The sequence below is a fragment of the Nycticebus coucang genome, chromosome 21, assembly GCF_027406575.1.
Source record: "Nycticebus coucang isolate mNycCou1 chromosome 21, mNycCou1.pri, whole genome shotgun sequence".
Classification (NCBI taxonomy): Eukaryota; Metazoa; Chordata; class Mammalia; order Primates; family Lorisidae; genus Nycticebus; species Nycticebus coucang.
In genome coordinates this window covers 10,890,074-10,908,414 of record NC_069800.1, presented here as the reverse complement: position 1 = coordinate 10,908,414, position 18,341 = coordinate 10,890,074, and the positions used below count along the sequence as shown (strand labels likewise).

Here is an 18,341-nt window from a genome sequence, read left to right as displayed (position 1 = left end):
AATGCTGGTCGGGGAGCCTGGGGTGTCAGTACCTGCTGGGACTCCAGTGCGTCTCAAACTGATTGTGCACAGAGGTCCTGCAGATTCGTGAAAACACACATGTGGCGCAAGGAGGCCTGGAGCCCTGGCCTGCTCTGTCAGGCACATCTGTGCTCTGGGAAGCCACGGTTATTATAGCTCTGGACTTGGCACCAACACTGGGAGCTGGGACAGCAGCTCAGATGCCACCCGGACCCAGCTTAGGAGGAACAAGGGGGACGAGGACCACATCCTGACCAAGCCCATGAGGCCACGCAGCTAAGCCACTCCACCAAACTGCCCAGCACCCCCAACCAGGCACACAAAACTTTTTAAAATGCTAGTCTTTAAGATCTATTCTGCATGAAGAACTTGGACAGCAAAGAGTTTCTTTTAGAAAGAATACCTGGGTATGAACTGCTAACATCTAGAAAATAATAGCAAACAAGCACAGAGCTGCTGTGCCACTGCAGAGACACCTCGAGGGGACAGCTGTGTCCACAGAAGGAGAGAACATCATGTGCCCTGGCATGTGGGAGTGTCTCACTCAGGGGAACCCCTCTGAGCAGGTCTTGTTCAGGAGCTCGAACCGGGTGAGCCAGGGCTGGATGCTGACGGTGAAGAAACAGATGAAGGTCTGGAGGAAACAAGCACAGGGTCCATCTCAATTTTTCCTGTTCCTGGGTGCTCTAGGTGTGCCTCCCCCCCACTCTGTGTAAGCCCAGAGCTGTTACTAACCTCCACTGTGACCTGGGGCTCCTTCCTGACCCAGGAGCACCTATGTCCAGCCCCTTCCCCAGCCAGTGGCCTCTAGGGGAACCCTATGTTGTCTGGTGTGACCCTGCCCTCATGAGCAGCATAGAGATGCTTCCTTCCTCTGATGAGGGGATCTACTGAACCCCAGGTGTGGCCTCCAGTGTTGGACTTCACAATGCCCAGCACTGCCACTCAGCAGGTCGCAGCAGAGACAAGGCGGTGGGACCTCTCCTCACCCTCTACTCCTCTCAGGGTCTGGGTCACTGCAGGGGGAGCCTGAGAACATCAGCAGGTCAAGGTGAGGCCCAACCCCTACCAGGCTTCTCCAGAAGACTGGAAAGAGGAGATAATGAGGACCAGAGAGAGAAAATCTTCTACCAGGTCTAACAGGACCCTGGAGGACAGAAGCAGTCTGAAGGCCATGTGCCCTGGGTGTAGGCAGCTGTAGTGGTGTGAGGGGTAGAGTCTGAGGACTGGCCAGGGACTGCAAGAGGATCCCTGAGCTGTCTGTCCGATAGGGTCCCCGCTAAGGCACAGGCTGGGCGGCCTGGCAGAGCTGCTGAGGCTCCTCCTCCACACCCCCAAGGAAAAGTCTTCTCCGCTTCTTTCAGGCCCCCACCCTGCCTCCGTGCAACCCCCGCAGCTGCGTAAGTGTGGGAAGCTGGTGTCCAGTCTTACGTTGTTCAGTTCTGGCCTTTCTTGAAAGGGGCAGTTGTCAATGTCATCCTCAAATTTCCCACACTTGGTTCGGCCCAACAGCAGGTTCATGGAGAACGCTATACTCTCAATCCACTGTTGGAAAAAAAAGAATATTTCTTGAATGCCTTTAGTAACCACTAGTGTAAATGCCACTGGGGTAAGAAGAGGCAGAAACACTCTGCTCTATTTGGAAGCTGTCCCTGGAGGAAAAACCCAGGGGACCTTCTCTGGATTGGGGTGTTAAGGGCAAAGAGCAGGTGGTCATGGTGGGTCCTGGGAGACACAGGCTGTGTCACTGATGTGAACACAACCCCCAGCTCCAGCCCATACCCTCAATAGGGACTGGCCAGGGACTGGACACCACGCGGCAGCAGAACCTGCCAGTGTGCTGCAATGTCCACAGAGGCTGAAGCTCTGTATAGGGTGGGGTCCCTCTGCCCTCCTTTCAGGGTGTCGGTGGCAAGGGAGGAAGAGCAAAGTCCCCCACCCACCCTGGGACGGTGAGGACAGGAGTCAGGTGATAGAGGCTTCTTATTGCTCCTGAATCCTTAGTTCTCTCTCTCTGTTTCTCTAATTTTTAATTTTTATGTCCTTTAATTACTTCTAAGTGTATCAATACAGTCATTTTCTCTTTTGCTTACTTGGAAACTTCATGTCCTTAGTAGCCCTTATTCTGAAGTCATTCTTCAGTTGAATGATATAAAAATCATAGAGATTGAGTAGACATTGACTCAATTGAAAAAAATAAACTAATGTACATTTTTCATAAAAACTGAAACTATTAGTGGTTTGATTCGGTTCTATTTTACCCACACGAACTACAGATGGTGAATCAAGAGTCCTTGCGAAGACCTGCCCCTGCCCCAGCACCCAGCCCCTCTCTCAGCTCCTCCGGCAGGACCTGTGGGAGGTCCTTCTCACCAACCTTATCTTTCCTGGAGTCCAGCACTTGCAATAGCCGATAGGCGTGCGAGTCCTTGCTCTGCATGTTGAATATGTGCAGGGCATACTCCACCGTGAAGGGCAGGTACCTGTCAATGGGGTCCTGCTCATTCCTGCTCTCCTCTGTGTTGAAAGGCCAGGGCTGGGTCGGCAGGACCTGAAAGCCTGAGACAAGCAGCAGCAGCGCCCAGGGCAGCGCCCTCGTCCAGGGCAGACAGGACATGGCGCAGGTGCAGCCCTGGCTTTGTTCTTCCTGGCACGACTCTCACAGGAGCTACTAGGCTCAGGTCTGGCCCTCACACTTACTTGCTCAGGCACAAGCTCCTCCCTCTGGTCCTCATCTCAGCCATCACCCTGTCCCTCCCACACGTGGTCTCGCCTCCTCCAGACAAAGCTGCTTCTATCATCTCCTGTGCAGGGGAAGAAGCACCAGCGGGGTGGGAAGGACCAGCAGTGTGGGGGAGGGGTCCCCAACACCTCAGGGAGCGAGAGGAGGGATTTATGTGGGGGCTGAAGACTCCAACCCTGAAGAGGGCGCAGAGTGCAGCAGGTGTCAGTGGAGGGTCCCTGGACACCGGTGGGGGAGGGCATGGAGACAGCATGGGCCAAGTGCCAGAGCACGTGCCATGTGTGTGCAGAGGCCGGCTGCAGGGCTCCAGGGACAGGTCCACACCCTGGTCCAAGCCTCACCTGCTGAGGCCTGAATGTCTGGTCTAGGGGTGACAGCTGCTCTTGGGTGTCATTGGCCTATTCCTTTCTGGGCCTGTTCCCTGGGCTTAGCAGCCTCAGGACAGAAACTTGAGAAAGACAAGTAGTTGGTGTCACCTAGAGTCACCCACTGGGGGTACAAGGGTTGGCAAAGCTGGAGGATTATCCTGGGGCCCCACATTGGTGGGAAGAGTCAGGGTGCAGGAGGGGGTTGGATAGAAGAGACACCAGGGTCCCTTTCTCCCAGGTCCAGCTGGGGCAGCGTAGCCTGTGCTGAGTTTTGACTGTGGAATGACAATGGCTGAGGAGGCCCAGGCCCAGGGGACTGCCATGAGCTGGTGCCCACTATCCTTTCCCAGGCCTGCAGGGTAGAGGGTAGAGGGTAGAGGGATCCTCCAGAGGGACTTTGGGACCTGGATGGTGAGGACAGGAGTCAGGTCTCAGCATTGCTGCCCAGAACACAGCTCCACCTCTGGCTGACCATCTCATCCCTGGGCCAGGATGACAAATGGTATTTCATGGTTGGGCCACTGAGTGCCCAGGTGCCCTTCCAACTGTGGCCCATCCTGGGGAGTTCGCTTGAGTCTCTCAGGGCCACAAAGAGCTGGGGGGTTCCTAACCTTGCAGAGCCGAGTGCCCTCCCTGCACCTCCCCTGGCGTGAGGCCTCTGTCTCAGCTGTCCACTCTGAATGGGCATGTTGCTACCCTGCCTCCTCCAGGCTGCTGTTTGGGGGATGAATTATCCTCGTGCAGTGAAAGTGCTGAGCTAACTGGAAGCCGTTCACTCAGGTTGAGAATTCTGCACTGACAATGCCATTCCTTATCTCTGCTGAAGCGACATTTGCAGCTTGTACCTTAGTTGTCTCTCCTACGCGTGGGGCCTGAGCCGCAGCCTTGAGAAAGGTGCAGCCTGTGCTGAGCTCTGTCCATGAAGTGACAGTGGCTGAGGAGGCCTGGCCCCGGAACCTGGCAAAGGTTAAATTTAGGGTCAGCGTCCTGGGCCTGGACCTTCCTCAGAGCTGCCACTGAGGCGGAGAGCAGCATGTAGATCCTAGGAGTTATGGTCACCACTGAGATGACCAGATGCACCTGTGTGTCCTGGAGTGTACCACAGATGGAGGGACAGGAACACAGGCTCAGAAGAAGCAGGGGCCCAGAAAACAGGCACAGCTCAGGGCCATGAGGGACAGGCTTTCTCTCCCTTTCTCACCTCTCCAGGCTGCCCCTGTGTCCCCTGTCACTCGCTCCTTGCCCACCTGGAACATCCCTACCCACCTGCCCCATGTGCTGTGTGGTCTTCCACATACTCAGGTTGAATCTATTTTTCTTTCTAAACCACAGAATCACCATATTTACAAGTCAGGCTTCTCTCTGTGTTCAGACAAAGGTGGATAAACTCACCTCCAAGCCCAAGTTAAAGTATGAAAGCCAAGTACAGGCACCTATAGTTTACATTGAAAGACCTTTATTCTTGTCCAATGCTCTTATGTGTACCATCAGTTAAGGGCCAGGAAAAATGTCTCCTTATACCAATAGTACAAGGTACATGGTCAATCTTAGGGTGAGACAGATGCAGGTTACAAAACAATAAATGAAACGATCCATCAAGCAGCCACGGTAGTCTTGCACCTGCATAAAAACAGCACCATGGATGTGGAGTATTCAGTAGAACAAGGGATGACATTACATGGAAAATGGCCATTCCACAATTATGTTGAAGAGTTCTCATCTATCTCTCAGAAGCTGTCTTCTGGAAGACTATATGTTAAGGACAACACAGCTATTGTGAATTGATCTGCAATAAACATTCTACTGCAAATGTCCTTATGATAAAATGATTTTTTTTCCTTTTGGGTAGATACCTAGTAATGGGATAATGATATCAAATGGAAGGTTGACTTTTAGCTAGTATCCAGGGCGGCGCCTGTGTCTCAGTGAGAAGGGTGCCAACCCCATATACTGAGGGTGGCAGGTTCGAACCTGGCCCTGGCCAAACTGCAAAAAAAAAAAAAAAAAAAAAAAAATAGCTGGGTGTTGTCGCGGGCACCTGTAGTCCTAGCTACAGGCTGAGGCATGAGAATCACCTAAGCTCAAGAACTGGAGGTTGCTGTGAGCTGTGATGCCACAGCATTCTACTGAGGGCGACAAAGTGAGACTCTGCCTCTAAAAAAAAAAAAAGAAAAGCAAGTATCCAACGTACTTAATACTAATATTGAAACTAATACAAAAATAACTACATGCCCACAGGAGAGAAAAACACAAGTATATTCAAGTGGGGGGAGGTGGAGGGAAATTAGGGAGCTCTCACCTAGTGTGCACAATTTGAGGGTACATAGCACACCCTCTGGGTGAAGGGCTCAACTACAACTTGTACTTCACCTTAGAAATGCAAACAATGGGCTCGGCGCAACTGGCACAGACTTAACATGTCTCTTTTCCTTTTTTCTCTTTTTTACTCAAAGAAAAGATGGAGTAACAGTTTTACAAGTCCTGCCAGATTTTTTATGATAACCATTGTAGATGAATAATGCCAGTTCCCACTGAAGTATCAGAATCTCATGCAAAACTCTAACAAATGAACACCTCATGACATCAGACTATTCTGTTATTTTCTGTATTTTAACTAAGTTCTAACACAGGAAAGTGGTGGTCATTACTTTTCATTGACTTTAGCATCTGACCTCAGGAACTTTAATTCTGAGTTTTGGCACAAAGCAGTGACAGATATTTCTTTTTTTTTTTTCTTTATTTTTATTAAACCATAGCTGTGTACATTAGTATGATCGTGGGGCACCATACACTTGGTTCATAGATCGTTTGACACATTTTCATCACATTAGTTAACATAGCTTTTGTAGCATTTTCTTAGTTATTTTGCTAAGACCTTTACATTCCACATTTACTAGGATTCACATATACCCTTGTAAGATAAACAATTTTTAAATGTTTTTAGCCATTTGAAAAGTATTGCCAACACACTGTCTTGTGTTAGCTGTGGTCACTTTGTGCGGAGAACCAAAGAACCCTAAACTCCAAAACTACGATTGAAGGATTTACCGTTTAATAAAAAAACGACACAGCAACTTTTACCAAAGAGCAACTACTACAAAAGGAATGGCAGGAAAAAATGACTTCACAAAAATACACAAATACACAAAAATACAAAAAAAAAAATTTGACTATTTTTTTTTCAGAAACTGCCAAAGTTTTAGTTTTTAATAATTAATAGCACAACTGACCAAGGTCCAAGATATGAAGATAGCATGTTCAATCATGTGCCAAGATTTACATCATTTAGTAACCCTGTTTAAGGTGCTATATAAATAAAGCTGTTCCCACAGTTCAGTGCTGGCTGCTGTCTTAGCTGCTCCAGCCCTCCCCATCCCATCTTTGTTTCTGTGTGTCTTCTTTCCTCCTTCCCCGCCATTCCCACTCTGGTTCATTCTCCTTCCTCATGCTGGTTTGTGAAAACCCTCATGCTAAGGGATAGCATCCCAGTCAGGTCAGCAATGCTTACAGTTCTGGAATGGTTGAATTCAGTGTTGTGGCCTTGGCCACTGGCTGGATGAATCCAGGAAGCAGTGAGACATTGTTTAGTGATCTCAAAGGGCACACCTAGGTCAGTCACTGTGTCCATCTGACAAGGTCTGTCTAAGGCTTCTGCCTTTGAAAGTGTCTTTGGAAAACTATCCAAAAGTCAGGTACATCCGGTGAGATTTTAAGCTCATGAAGGGCCAGCAGGGTCATGATATCATCTTGGATGAGTTTCCGTCAGCCTGTGAAAGCCTTGCCTAACACAGGAAACTCTGTGCCCCTCAGGGTGTGATCTCACAGCAGTTCCCTGCTGGAGAGGGGCTTCAGCTTGAAGTCTGTCGGTGTGCAATGATATGGCACCCTTGCTTGAACCCAGGAGGCCATCTGATCTTTGACAAAACAGACAAAAGCATATACTGGGGAAAAGAATCCTTATTCAATAAATGTTGCTGGTGAAATTGGACAGCAACATGTGGAAGACTGAAACAGGGTCCACATCTCTCACCACTCATAAAAATTAATTCACAATTAATAAAATATTTAAGCCTAAGGCATGAAACTATAAGAATTCTAGAAGTGGAGGTTGAAAAAACTCTTATGGATAGCAGCCTAGGCAAAGAATTTATGAAGAAGACCCCAAAAGCAATCACAGCAAAATTAAAAATAAACAAATGGGACCTGATCAAATTTCAAAGTTTCTGCATAGCAAAGGACACAATCAACATAGTAAATAGACAACCTACAAAATGGGAGAAAATATTTTCTTATTATACATCAAATAAAGGGCTCCCAGAATCTATAAAGAATCCAAGCAAATCAGCAAGAAAAAATCAAACAAGCCCATTAAAAAGTGGGTAAAGAACATGAACAGAAACTTTTCAAATGAAGATATTCTAATGGTCAACAGTCACAAGAAAAAATGCTCAACATCTCTAATTATCAGGGAAATGCAAATTGCAACCACAATTGAGATATAACCTCCAGGGAGAATGGCTCATATAAAAAAAAATCTCAAAATGAGTACTGGATGGTGTGGAGAGTAAGGAGCACTTATCTGTTAGTGGGACTGCAAACTAGTGTAGTCTCTGGAAAGTAGTATAAAGATTTCTCAAAGAACTAAAAGTAGACCTACCATTTGATTCAGCAATCCCACTACTAGGTATTTAATCAAAGAGAAAAAAGACATTTTATCAAAAGACACTTGACTTGAATGTTTATAGAAGCACAATTCACAATTGCAAAGACATAAAAACAACCCAGTGCCCATCAACACATGGATGGATTAATAAAATGTGGTATATGTATACCATGCAGTAATACTTAGCCATAAAAAATGGTGATCTAGTATTTTTTTAACAACCTGGATGCAAGTGGAGACCATTCTCCTAAGTGAAGCATCACAAGAGTGGAAAAACACCCTATGTACTCAATACTAAACTGAAGCTAGTCAATCAATACTTCTGTGCACAAATGGAAGTACACCTCAACAGAAATCAAATAGGTGGGAGTGGGGGGAGGGCTTGGGTAAATTCATGTGATTTTCTAAAATAAAATAATAGGAAATAGAAAATGTAATAATTCAAAGAATACTGCAAAGGATTTACAAAATAATGAGAATCAATGAACAAAATGGCAGCAGAAAATTATACATGTCAATCATTTTCTTGAATGTAAATGGACTAGATATCCCAATCAAAAGACAGAGAATAACTGAATGAATAAAAAAAAGAGAACTCAGCTATATGTTTTCTACAATAGACTTGCTTCAATTTTTATGGCATACTTAGGTGGAAAATAAAGGCATGAAAAAGATATTCCATGCAACTGAAAATGAAAAGAGAGAAGAGGGAACTATATCGATATCAGATAAAATAGACTTTAAGTGAAAACCTGTTAAACAAGACAAAGAAGCACATTTTGTGATGACAAAGGTGTCAATTTATAAAGAAGATATAGCAGTTGCAAATATATAGGCACCCAACATCAGAGCACCTAAAAATATAAAGCAAATTTTAATAAACTGGAAAGGAGAGACAGTATAGTACAAAAGTCTTAAGGTCCTTTATTACCTAACTGTCAGTAAGAGACAGGTCATCCAGACAAGAAGTCAACATGGAAACATAGCATTTGAACTGCCATTTAGACAGAAAAATATACAGAACATTCTGTCCACCAGAAGTAAAGTACACATTTCTCTCAAGAGCACAAATAACATTTTCCAGCATAGATTACCTGGTGGGCCTCAAAAGCAGTCTTAATAAGTCATATCAAGTATATTTTGTGACCACACTGATGTGCAACTATAAAATAAAGAAGAAAAAAGTAGGAAAACTCACAAATAATTACAAAATACACCACACGCTATTGGAAAAAAAAAAAATGTGTCCTAAAAGAGAAAAAAATTGAAAATATCTTGAGATATTTGTACAACATACCAAAACTTATAAGATGCAGCAAAAACAGTTCTAGAAGGAAAGCTCATAGAAATAAATACCTAAATAAAAAAAACCCATATAACCTAAAATTACACATAAAACATCTAGAAAATTCAGAACAAACTATACCCAAAGTATGTCAAAGATCTGAGTAGAAAGAAAGAGACTAGAAAAGCCATAGAAAAATGCAAATGAGAGAAAGTTTTTTTTTTTTTTTTTAAGATAGACAAAGCTTTAGCTGGATTAAGAAAAAAAAAGACTAAAATGAATAAACTTAGAAGAGAAAGAGAAAATATTACAACTGACACCACAGAAATAAAAAGGATCAGAATAGACTACTACTATCAACACACACGAGCCAGTAGAATAGTCTAGAAGTAATAAATAAATTGTGGCTGTGTCCCAGTGTTCCATGGCAGGCAGAATTTTTTTTTTTTTTTCAGAATATTACGGGGGTACAAATGTTTTGGTTATACGAATTGCATTTGTACTGTTTGAGTCAAAATTATAAGTGTGCCCATCACCAAGATAGTGTGCATTTTACTCATTAGGTGTGATTTTACCCATGCCCCTCCTTCCTCTGCCACCTGCTTGATTTCTGTTGAGTTTTACTTCCACGTGAGTGTGAATTTAATTAGTTAGAATTTAATAGCGGGAACATTTGGTGTTTGTTTTTATTTTCCATTTTTTTTTTTTTGTAGCTCTTGGTAGAGTGTCCTGGAGTCATAGCTCGAAGCAACCTCAAACTCTTGGGCTGAAGCAATCCTCTTGCTTTAGCCTCCCGAGTAACTGGGACTACAAGCGTGCATCACCATGCCTGGCTATATTTTTTTAGAGACGGGTTCTCACTCTTGCTCAGGTTGGTCTTGAACTCCTGAGCTCAAGCAATCCACCTGCCTCAGCCTCCCAGAGGCATGAGACACTGTGCCCAGCCTGTTTTTCTATTCTCGCAATACTTCACTTGGAAATGGTCTCTAGTTCCATGTAGGTTATTATTACAAAAGATAGTAGATCATGTGAACTTACATGGTTCTGAGTTCAAACAATACTTAATTTACGTAAGTGCTTATATTTTTCAGCCAATTAAATAGAGCTCATTTATATACTAGTTTTGTCAATACCATCCAGAGATAGAAAAAAATACGACCTGCGACATACAGACATACAGAAACATACAGATTTTTATATCTTTCACTCTTAAAATTTAGTCATATTGTAGATCCAATAACACACCTCCAGAGTTTATGAAAGAATATCTCAATACAAATTGTGTTTATTGCCAATGGAATAGGATAACTTTCCATATGGCTAAAGCTTTTTACTAATATTTGTGGGAAAAAACCTTAACATTTGTAGTTTTCCTTATGGAAAAACACTTTTAAAGAGGCAGTTTTTGTGCATGTCATCCTTTAGGAGCCTCTGTTCACCAATAAAAAATACAATCCATTGTTCTATTTTTGTTTTTCATTTTGGGAGGTGTGTGAATGTCCAGTGTGTGTGTGTGTGGGTGTGTGGGTGTGTGGCGTGTGGGTGATGTGGTGTGTGTGTATGATGTGGTGTGTGATGTAGTATGTATGTGGGGGTGTGTGGTGTGGTGTGTGTGTGTGAGATGTGTGTGGTGTGTGTGTGTGGTGTGTGGGTGATGTGGTGTGTGTGTGGTATATGATGTGGTGTGTGATGTAGTGTGTATGGGGTGTGTGTGTGATGTGGTGTGTATGGGGGTGTGTGTGGCGTGTGTGTTGTGTGTGTGTGATGTGGTGTGTGTGGTGTTGCATGAGGGTGATTGTGTGTGTGGTGTGTGTATGATGTGGTGTGTATGTGGGGTGTGTGTAGTGTACTGAGGGGACGTGGTGCGTGGTGTCTTTGTGATGTGGTGTGTGTGTGATGTGGAATATGTTTGTGTGTGGTGTTGTATGTGGTGTTTATGTGTGGCATGGTGTGTGTGCTGTGGCGTGTTTTTTTTCTTTTTGTATTTTTGCAGTTTTTGGCTGGGGCTGGGTTTGAACCTGCCACCTCCAGCATACGGGGCTGGCGCCCTACTCCTTTGAGCCACAAGTGCCACCCCTGTGGCGTGTTTTTGTATGTATGTGGTGGAGTGTGTGGAGTGTGTGTTGTGGTGGTGTGTGGGAGTGTGGTGATATATGTATGTGTTTTTGTGTGTGTGGTGTGTATGTGTGTTTTATTTGTGTGGTGGGCTGTGGGTGTGGTGCGTACGTATGTTTTTCTGCATGTGGTGTGGTGTGTGTTCTGTCTGTGTGTGGTGGGGTGTGTGTGGGTTTTTTTGCGTGTGGTGTGTGTGTTTTTGTGTGTGTGGTGTGTATGTGTGTTTTGTGTGTGTGGTGGGGTGTATGTGTGGTGTGTACGTATGTTTTTCTGCGTGTGATGTGGTATGTGTTTTTGTCTGTGTGTAGTGGGGTGTGTGTGTGGGTTTTTTGCATGTGGCGTGGTGTGGGGGGGTTATGTATTTTAGATGTTTTAGATCCTTTCTGTTCTAACACACATTGAAAATGAACAATTTTTTCAAGATTAAAAATTCCCTATCGTGGACACTATAATCCTAAATTGTCCTTAATAAAGGTGATTTCTTTGTCCCAAACTACACAGTTTCCTGGCCCATACTTTTGTACATAAAACTAGCCAGCACCCAGAAAGCATAGTGACCATTTGCTCCCCGGGTGTAGGAGTCCGCTCTCTCTGTGTGTGCGTGGGAGTCCGTGCTTGCTGTGTGTGTGTGGGGGGAGTGGGGTGGTGTCTGCACTCTCTCTCTCTGTGGGAGTCCTTCGCTCTCTGTGTAGGAGTTCGCTATCTCTCTGTTTAGGGGTCTGCTTTTGGAAAGCACCTGCCTGAGTCTCAAAGTGGGCTCTAATCAGTTTTTTTTGTATGTGGGCTCTAATCAGTTTTTTTTGTATCCAGTCTGATTCCAGTTGGTGTGTGGCTAAGGAAATGTTCCAGTGACAATGGAAAGCTCAAAATGCGAGTTCTTGGAGTTCACATGCAAGAGGAAGCCCACCCTCACTCTCTGGCTAGAGTGAGACCGCAGCAGGTACTCCTTTGCCTTTGGATCTCACACCTGACACAAAATTGTTAATAAAAGAACTTTAGATAAAATGAATTTAACGCAGTTTGACCAAAGAAGAATTCATGAATCCAGCAACATTCAAAGCTGGAAGAGGCAGAGAGAGCTTTGCTCTGGAAGCAGCAGCAGGTTCTGTAAACAGGAAATAAGGAAAGTGCTTGCTTACCCACAGCTGGGTACTCACAGTGCACCGGTGTGGTGTGATGTGATGCCTTACTCCTTCAGCACTTATCCATAGTTTGTGAACTTCAGAGGGACCACAAGCCCCTGAAAGCATGTTTAAACCCACATTTTTATCTACCCTACCTACCTCCCTGGATACTGACCCAGTCAATATGCACAGGGCCAGAGAAATTGCACTTCTAACCACCACCCAGGCCATGGTGATGTTCTGGTCTGAAGTACTTGACTCATTTGGGTATATGGTGATTGGAGGCCTCTAGTTTTAGAAGCACTGGCTGGCTGGCTGGCTGACTATTTGTAATTGATTGAGGTTAGGCTTTAATTATTAAGCCAGCCACAAGAAATGCTTCCAAGTTAAGTTTTGGTTTGCTTATGGAAAAGCACCAGGTGCAGAAACAACCTCAGACTAACAAGTCCTTCTTATTTGCTTTACCAGAGAACAGACATTTTTACAATGTTTATTAACAGTTCTTAAGAGGTCAAAAAATATTGGAAACAGTTTAACTCCTGAACACATTGCCCACAAGAAAGCAGTATATATATGTGTGTGTGTGTATATGCGTGTCTATATTATATATATAGGTAGTGTATATATATATACACACATACCAATAGACACAAAGGAAATACTCAACACACCATGCTTTGTAGAGGCAAAAATTACAGAAATTTCAACTGTTAATTGTTAGGCATTGACTAAATATAAGCATGAGTCAGCCCTTGGGAACCCCAGCTCTGAGGGGCCGCTGTGCAGAGGGCCAAGCTCAAAGCGTCCTCTCTCTTCTCCAATTCCTGGGGGCTAGAAACTCTCCTTTCTCTTTAAAATTAGCAGGGATGTTTTGACCCTTTCCCTGATGCAGTGTGCAGTGCAGAAACCATTCTCAAGCTTCCATCCTGCTGACCTACAAGTTTGTGTCCAACTGCAACAACTCCAGGGATATATATTCCACACCTGGGCTATTCCAAGTGTGATGCAGGGATCAAGAATATCACCTTCCCCTGGTAACTAGCAGGACATGCAGATTCCCTGGGCCTGCTCACACCTCTGACTCAGATTCCTAGGGATGGGAAGGTTAAGACTTTGGGTTTGAACAGGGCTTTAGGGGATTGTAGTCCCTCTGAAGTCTACAATAGCTGCAGATAAATTCAGAAGGCATCTTCTCAGAGAAGCAGGAGTTACTCTTGGGGGAGACGCAGGAGCTTAAAGAAGGAGCTGGCAGGGCAGTGCCTGTGGCTCAGTGGGTAGGGCGCTGGCCCCATATACTGAGGGTGGTGGGTTTGAACCTGGACCCAGCCAAACTGCAACAAAAAATAGCTGGGCATTGTGGCGGATGCCTGTAGTCCCAGCTACTTGGGAGGCTGAAGCAAGAGAATCGTTTGGGCCCAAGAGTTTGAGGTTGCTGTGAGTTGTGACACCATGGCACTCTACCCAGGGCGACAGCCTGAGATTCTGCCTCAAAAAAAAAAAAAAAAAAAAAAGAAATTAGAAAACAATGTCAAGGCACAAAGCAACCTATATTCACAAAAGCTAGAATGTTATTCTCTGGCCTGGTGTTTTCAGAAAATGTTTGGCAAGCACTATTCTAGGTGATTTGGGCTCATTCTCACCCCACATGGCATCTGGTGTTCCAGAGTGTCTTGTGCTTTGATTCTCCATGCATCCCCCAGGGGTCTGTGAAAATGTAAACTCTTTTACCAAAGGTGGGGAAGCCCTGTGTTTTAGAAGATGCTGCTGCTGTGGATGCCAGGACAACCCCATGTGTGGGGCTAGAAGTCTGTTCTTCACCAGCCAGTCTGCCATGGACCAGAACAGATGAGTGAGCCCCTCAGGGGCAGTGGCCACATGTGCGGGGGGAGGCAACCAAGGCCCTGTCCTGCTCCATTGTGCACACTGGGTCCCCCCCAACCTCTGAGTCACTTAAACCTCTGGCCACATGGGGCACTGGCTATGAGCCTGGAGACAGCAGCTCAGGTATATCTTACTCATGCCCCTTGGAAGGCCCAAAGGGTTGGAAGGATCACCAACCTGATCCCACCAGCAGCTCTGCTGGGAGAAACTGCACCAACAGTCCAGGCCCTTCCCTCCAGAACCACAGCACACCAGTTTTCTTTAAATGCTAGCGTTTAATAACCTATTCGACACGATAAGCCTGTATAAAAAAAAAAAGCCAAGCCACAAGACCCAGACACATGTAAAACAAGAGAACAAACAAGCTTGGAGCTGTTCAGCTACTGATGTGTAAGCTCCTGTGAATGGCTGTGTCCACAGAAGGAGTCAGCAGCACATGGCCAGGCGTGAGGGTGTGTTCCACTCAGGGGAACCCCACTGAGCAGGTCTTTTTCAGGAGTTTGAACCATTTGATCCGAGGAATGGTGCTGATAGTGAAGAAGCAGCTGACCGTCTGCAGGAATAAGCACAGGCAGGGCCCAGGGTGCAGGAGGCTTGGGAAGCTTGTGGCTCGTACTCTGAGCTCAGGGTCCATCTCAAGCTTGCTCATCCCCAGGGACAGTAACTGAGGGAAGTGACTCTGGCCTTCGGGTCTGACCACCTGGCCTAAGCCCGGGAGGATCCTGAACAGTGTCCAAATCTGAGGCCCACTTCTGTGCCTGTGCCAGGGCCTGCCCTCTGGCCAGTGGCCTTCCGGGAAAGCCATGGCTGTCCTGGTGTGATCCATGGCCCCAAGAGTGGCAGGGAGGTGTTTTGTCCCAGTAACAGAAGCTCTTAGGTAACCTGTCAATCTTACAATAAGGAGGTCAACTAAACGCATCCTTGAAGCCATGCCTCATGCTGAGCTCCTTCCCAACCACAGGTGCTTCCCAAGCCCCAGCAGGTTCCTTCTCCTATAGGCAGGTGGGAAATGGATGTGAAATCAGCAGCGAGAACATACTTTACTTGGGTGCAGGGAAGTGGGGCCCCATGTGGCTCAGGTGCAGTGGTGTGAGCAGGCAGGGTCGGGAGACTCAGATTAGCTAGGGACAGCATGTGGACGCCTGAGCCTGGCAGAACTGTTGCCGGCTCCCCCTCCATGTCTCCAGGAAAGGCTTTGTCAGCTGTGCCTGAGCCCCCACCCTGCCTCCATGCAGCCCGCGCAGCTGCATAAGTGTGGGAAGCTGGTGTCCTGTCTTACATTGTTCAGCTCTGGCCTTTCTTGAAAGGGGCAGTCGTCAATGTCATCCTCAAATCTCCCACACCATGTTCGGCGCAGCTGCAGTTTCATGGAGAACACCATTCTGGGATTTTCCTGCTATACATAAAGAGGATAAAGTGGACACTCCCCTCTTCTTGCCCCTAAACAGTTGGTAGTGGAGATGCCATCAGTGTGGGGAGAGGCACAAACACTCTGCTCCATCTGGAAGCTGTCCCTGGAGAAACCCAGGGGACCTTCTCTGAATTGGGGAGTTAAGTGGCCATAGTGGGTCCCTGGGGAGACACAGGCTGTGTCACCTCCCTGCACACATCCCCCAGCTCCAGCCCATGCCCTTACTCTACCACCGTGAGAATTGGCTCCACCCTCAGGAGTGTCTGCACCTACAGCTGCATTCCCAGAGGACAGGCACCAGGCTGAGGGCCTCCAAGTTGGCTCTCCAAGAGTTCTCAGGAGAGGGAGCCTCACCTACAACATGTGTCAAACCTTTCCCTGACCTCCAGCAAGAACAGTACCACCCAGTACCCCAAGTAGGCACACACCATGGGAGGAGGGGTCAGGAAACTGACCAACTGTCTCTTGGTGCACAGTGCATTCTGACATTCTGCCACTCCCCTTCCCACTCATTCTATTCCCTCTGTACCTCCCTCTCATCCTGTCCATTCCTCCAATCCCAGGCTACCTCTGGAGCTGCCAGATCCAGAAAGACACATGGAAGGCTGCAGCCCAGACAGCATGGGGCTGCAGAACCTGCCAGGGTGCTGCAGTGTCCTCAGAGGCTGAAGCTCTATATGGGGCAGGGTCCCTCTATCCTCCTTCCAGGGTCTCGGTGCTGAGAGAGGAAGAGCAATGTCCCCCCACTCCCCAAGCCAGAAGTGCTCCTTTGGAAGAGCATCTCCCCATTCATGACGGCAGCCAGTGGACAGTGCAGCCTTGAGTCCACTCGGATGAGGCACTCAGGGTTCAGAGCAGAGGTGAGTGTCAAACCAGTTCAGGTCACTAGTGCAAACACATCACGGAGCCCAGAGCAGGTGGACCTCAGCAAAGAGGAAGTGGCCAGACAGTGGCCTCAGGATGGATGGTGGCTCCTTACTGCTCCTGAATCCTTAGTTCGCTCTGTCACTCTCCATATGTGTATGTTTGTTTTTGTATTTTCATTTTATGTCCTTTAAATATTTCTTGGTTTATCTATATGGTTATTTTCTCTTTTCTGTACGTGGGAAGTTCATCTCCTTCATGGCCCTTATTCTGAAGTCATTCTTCAGTGAAACGATGTCATAATTCATGGAGATCAAATAGTATATCTAATATTGGGCAGACATTTACCTAATTTAAAATAATCTCTAAATTAAATATTTTCTGAAAACTGAGACTAACTCAGGTTTTTTGTTGTTGTTGTTGTTTGTTTTTTCACCCTCAGTAGAGTGCTGTGGTGTCACAGCTCACAGCAACCTCCAGTTCTTGGGCTTAGACTAACTCAGGTTTTATGTTACCAAAGTATGGACTGCAAATGTTCACCCAGGACTCCCTGACAAGGGTCCCATCCTCACTTAGCAGTGAGTGGAGGAGGTCAGGCCAGGATAGCTACCCACCTGCTTATTCCTGGAGTGCTCCTGCCAGGAACTCAGGACTCGCTCCAGCCTGTAGGCATAGTCGTCCTTGCTTTGCTGGTTGAATGTGTGCAAGACAAACTTCACTGTGGCAGAGAACTCAGGATCTCTGAGTTTATGATTATCAGTGTTTTTTTCCTCTTCAGAACACCAGGGCTGGGTCAGCAGGAGCTGGAAGCCTGAGACAAGCAGCAGCAGCGCCCAGGGCAGAGCCCTCGTCCAGGGCAGACAGGACATGGTGCAGGTGCCCAGGCAGCCCTGGCTTTGTTCTTCCTGGCACGACTCTCACAGGAGCTACTAGGCTTAGGTCTGGCCCTCACACTTACTTGCTCAGGCACAAGCTCCTCCCTCTGGTCCTCATCTCAGCCATCACCCTGTCCCTCCCACACGTGGTCTCGCCTCCTCCAGACAAAGCTGCTTCTATCATCTCCTGTGCAGGGGAAGAAGCACCAACGGGGGTGGGTGTGAAGGGGGATGGGAAGGACCAGCAGTGGGGGGGAGGGGTCCCCAATACCTCAGGGGGTGAGAGGAGGGATTTATGTGGGGGCTGAAGACTCCAACCCTGAAGAGGGAGCAGAGTGCAGCAGGTGTCAGTGGAGGGTCCCTGGACACCGGTGGGGGGGGGCATGGAGATAAGCAGGGGCAGACAGCATGGTGAATGGGGGTTCGGGGGGAGAGGTGTGGGCAATGTGTGGCACAGCTGCTAGACAAAGTGTTTTCATCTTGAGGGAGCAGTGAAGGGAGCCTGAGGGTCAGGAGACTGTCCTGCCTACCTGCTGTCCCTTGGCATCTCTGCTCCACTGTGCTCCCAGCCCATCCTGAGGGCCTCCAGGGCATGATGGGACTCTAGGGAACCCAGGAACATGCTGCTATGGGCTCAGTCTGGGGGCCTGCCTGGTTATGGACACCCCTCCCAAAGGTGTTTAGAGGAGGGACGGCCACTTGCCAATAGAGCAGAGCGAGTGAAGAGAAAGCCAGAAGAGGGGAGCCCAGCGGGGCCAAGATGCTGCCACTGGGTGGTGGCTGGTGCCCTCCAGTGGCCAAACGTTGCCACAGCTCAGGGGAGTTTTGGCTCCAGAGAGACCCTCATAGCCTCCAACTCCAGCAGCAAGTGGGGCTCTGAAAAGACAGAAAAACATTTTCCAGGCAAGACTTAAGTTTTGTCCCCATGAAATAGGCCTTCAGCATATCTGCAGCTGCTTGTCAACTTCAGAAGGAACCAGATCTCCTGAAG

The 18,341-nt window shown here is 47.0% G+C and overlaps 2 protein-coding genes across 3 annotated transcripts; both read right to left on the bottom strand.

The window, feature by feature from the left end:
* Positions 1–565: 565 nt before the first annotated feature.
* Positions 566–2,638, bottom strand: LOC128573459 (cystatin-9-like). Its single transcript, XM_053573725.1, has 3 exons — positions 2,399–2,638; positions 1,453–1,566; positions 566–655 (listed from the first exon to the last, which is right to left on the bottom strand). Exons 1-3 carry the CDS (start codon positions 2,636–2,638, stop codon positions 566–568), a joined length of 444 nt encoding a protein of 147 aa, XP_053429700.1.
* An 11,864-nt stretch (positions 2,639–14,502) lies between these two features.
* LOC128573953 (cystatin-9-like) lies at positions 14,503–17,897 on the bottom strand. Of its 2 annotated transcripts, none has more exons than XM_053574508.1 (4): positions 17,881–17,897; positions 17,090–17,537; positions 15,480–15,596; positions 14,503–14,753 (listed from the first exon to the last, which is right to left on the bottom strand). In XM_053574508.1, exons 2-4 carry the CDS (start codon positions 17,342–17,344, stop codon positions 14,664–14,666), a joined length of 462 nt encoding a protein of 153 aa, XP_053430483.1. In that variant the 5' UTR covers positions 17,345–17,537; positions 17,881–17,897; the 3' UTR covers positions 14,503–14,663. The 2 variants fall into 2 exon arrangements, with proteins under 2 accessions (XP_053430483.1, XP_053430485.1); XM_053574510.1 differs by having other exon boundaries at positions 15,480–15,593.
* Between the last annotated feature and the right edge of the window lie 444 nt (positions 17,898–18,341).

What these genes read in the sequence shown, in the direction of transcription:
- LOC128573459 (XM_053573725.1), bottom strand. Translation starts at nt 2,638, where the DNA reads ATGTCCTGTCTGCCCTGGACGAGGGCGCTGCCCTGGGCGCTGCTGCTG. An exon ending in TGGACTCCAGGAAAGATAAG is followed by an intron (nt 1,567 to 2,398) that starts GTTGGTGAGAAG and finishes TTTTTCCAACAG; the next exon opens with TGGATTGAGAGTATAGCGTT. An exon ending in AAAGGCCAGAACTGAACAAC is followed by an intron (nt 656 to 1,452) that starts GTAAGACTGGAC and finishes TGTTTCCTCCAG; the next exon opens with ACCTTCATCTGTTTCTTCAC.
- LOC128573953 (XM_053574508.1), bottom strand. Translation starts at nt 17,344, where the DNA reads ATGTCCTGTCTGCCCTGGACGAGGGCTCTGCCCTGGGCGCTGCTGCTG. An exon ending in AGCACTCCAGGAATAAGCAG is followed by an intron (nt 15,597 to 17,089) that starts GTGGGTAGCTAT and finishes CTTTATGTATAG; the next exon opens with CAGGAAAATCCCAGAATGGT. An exon ending in AAAGGCCAGAGCTGAACAAT is followed by an intron (nt 14,754 to 15,479) that starts GTAAGACAGGAC and finishes TTATTCCTGCAG; the next exon opens with ACGGTCAGCTGCTTCTTCAC.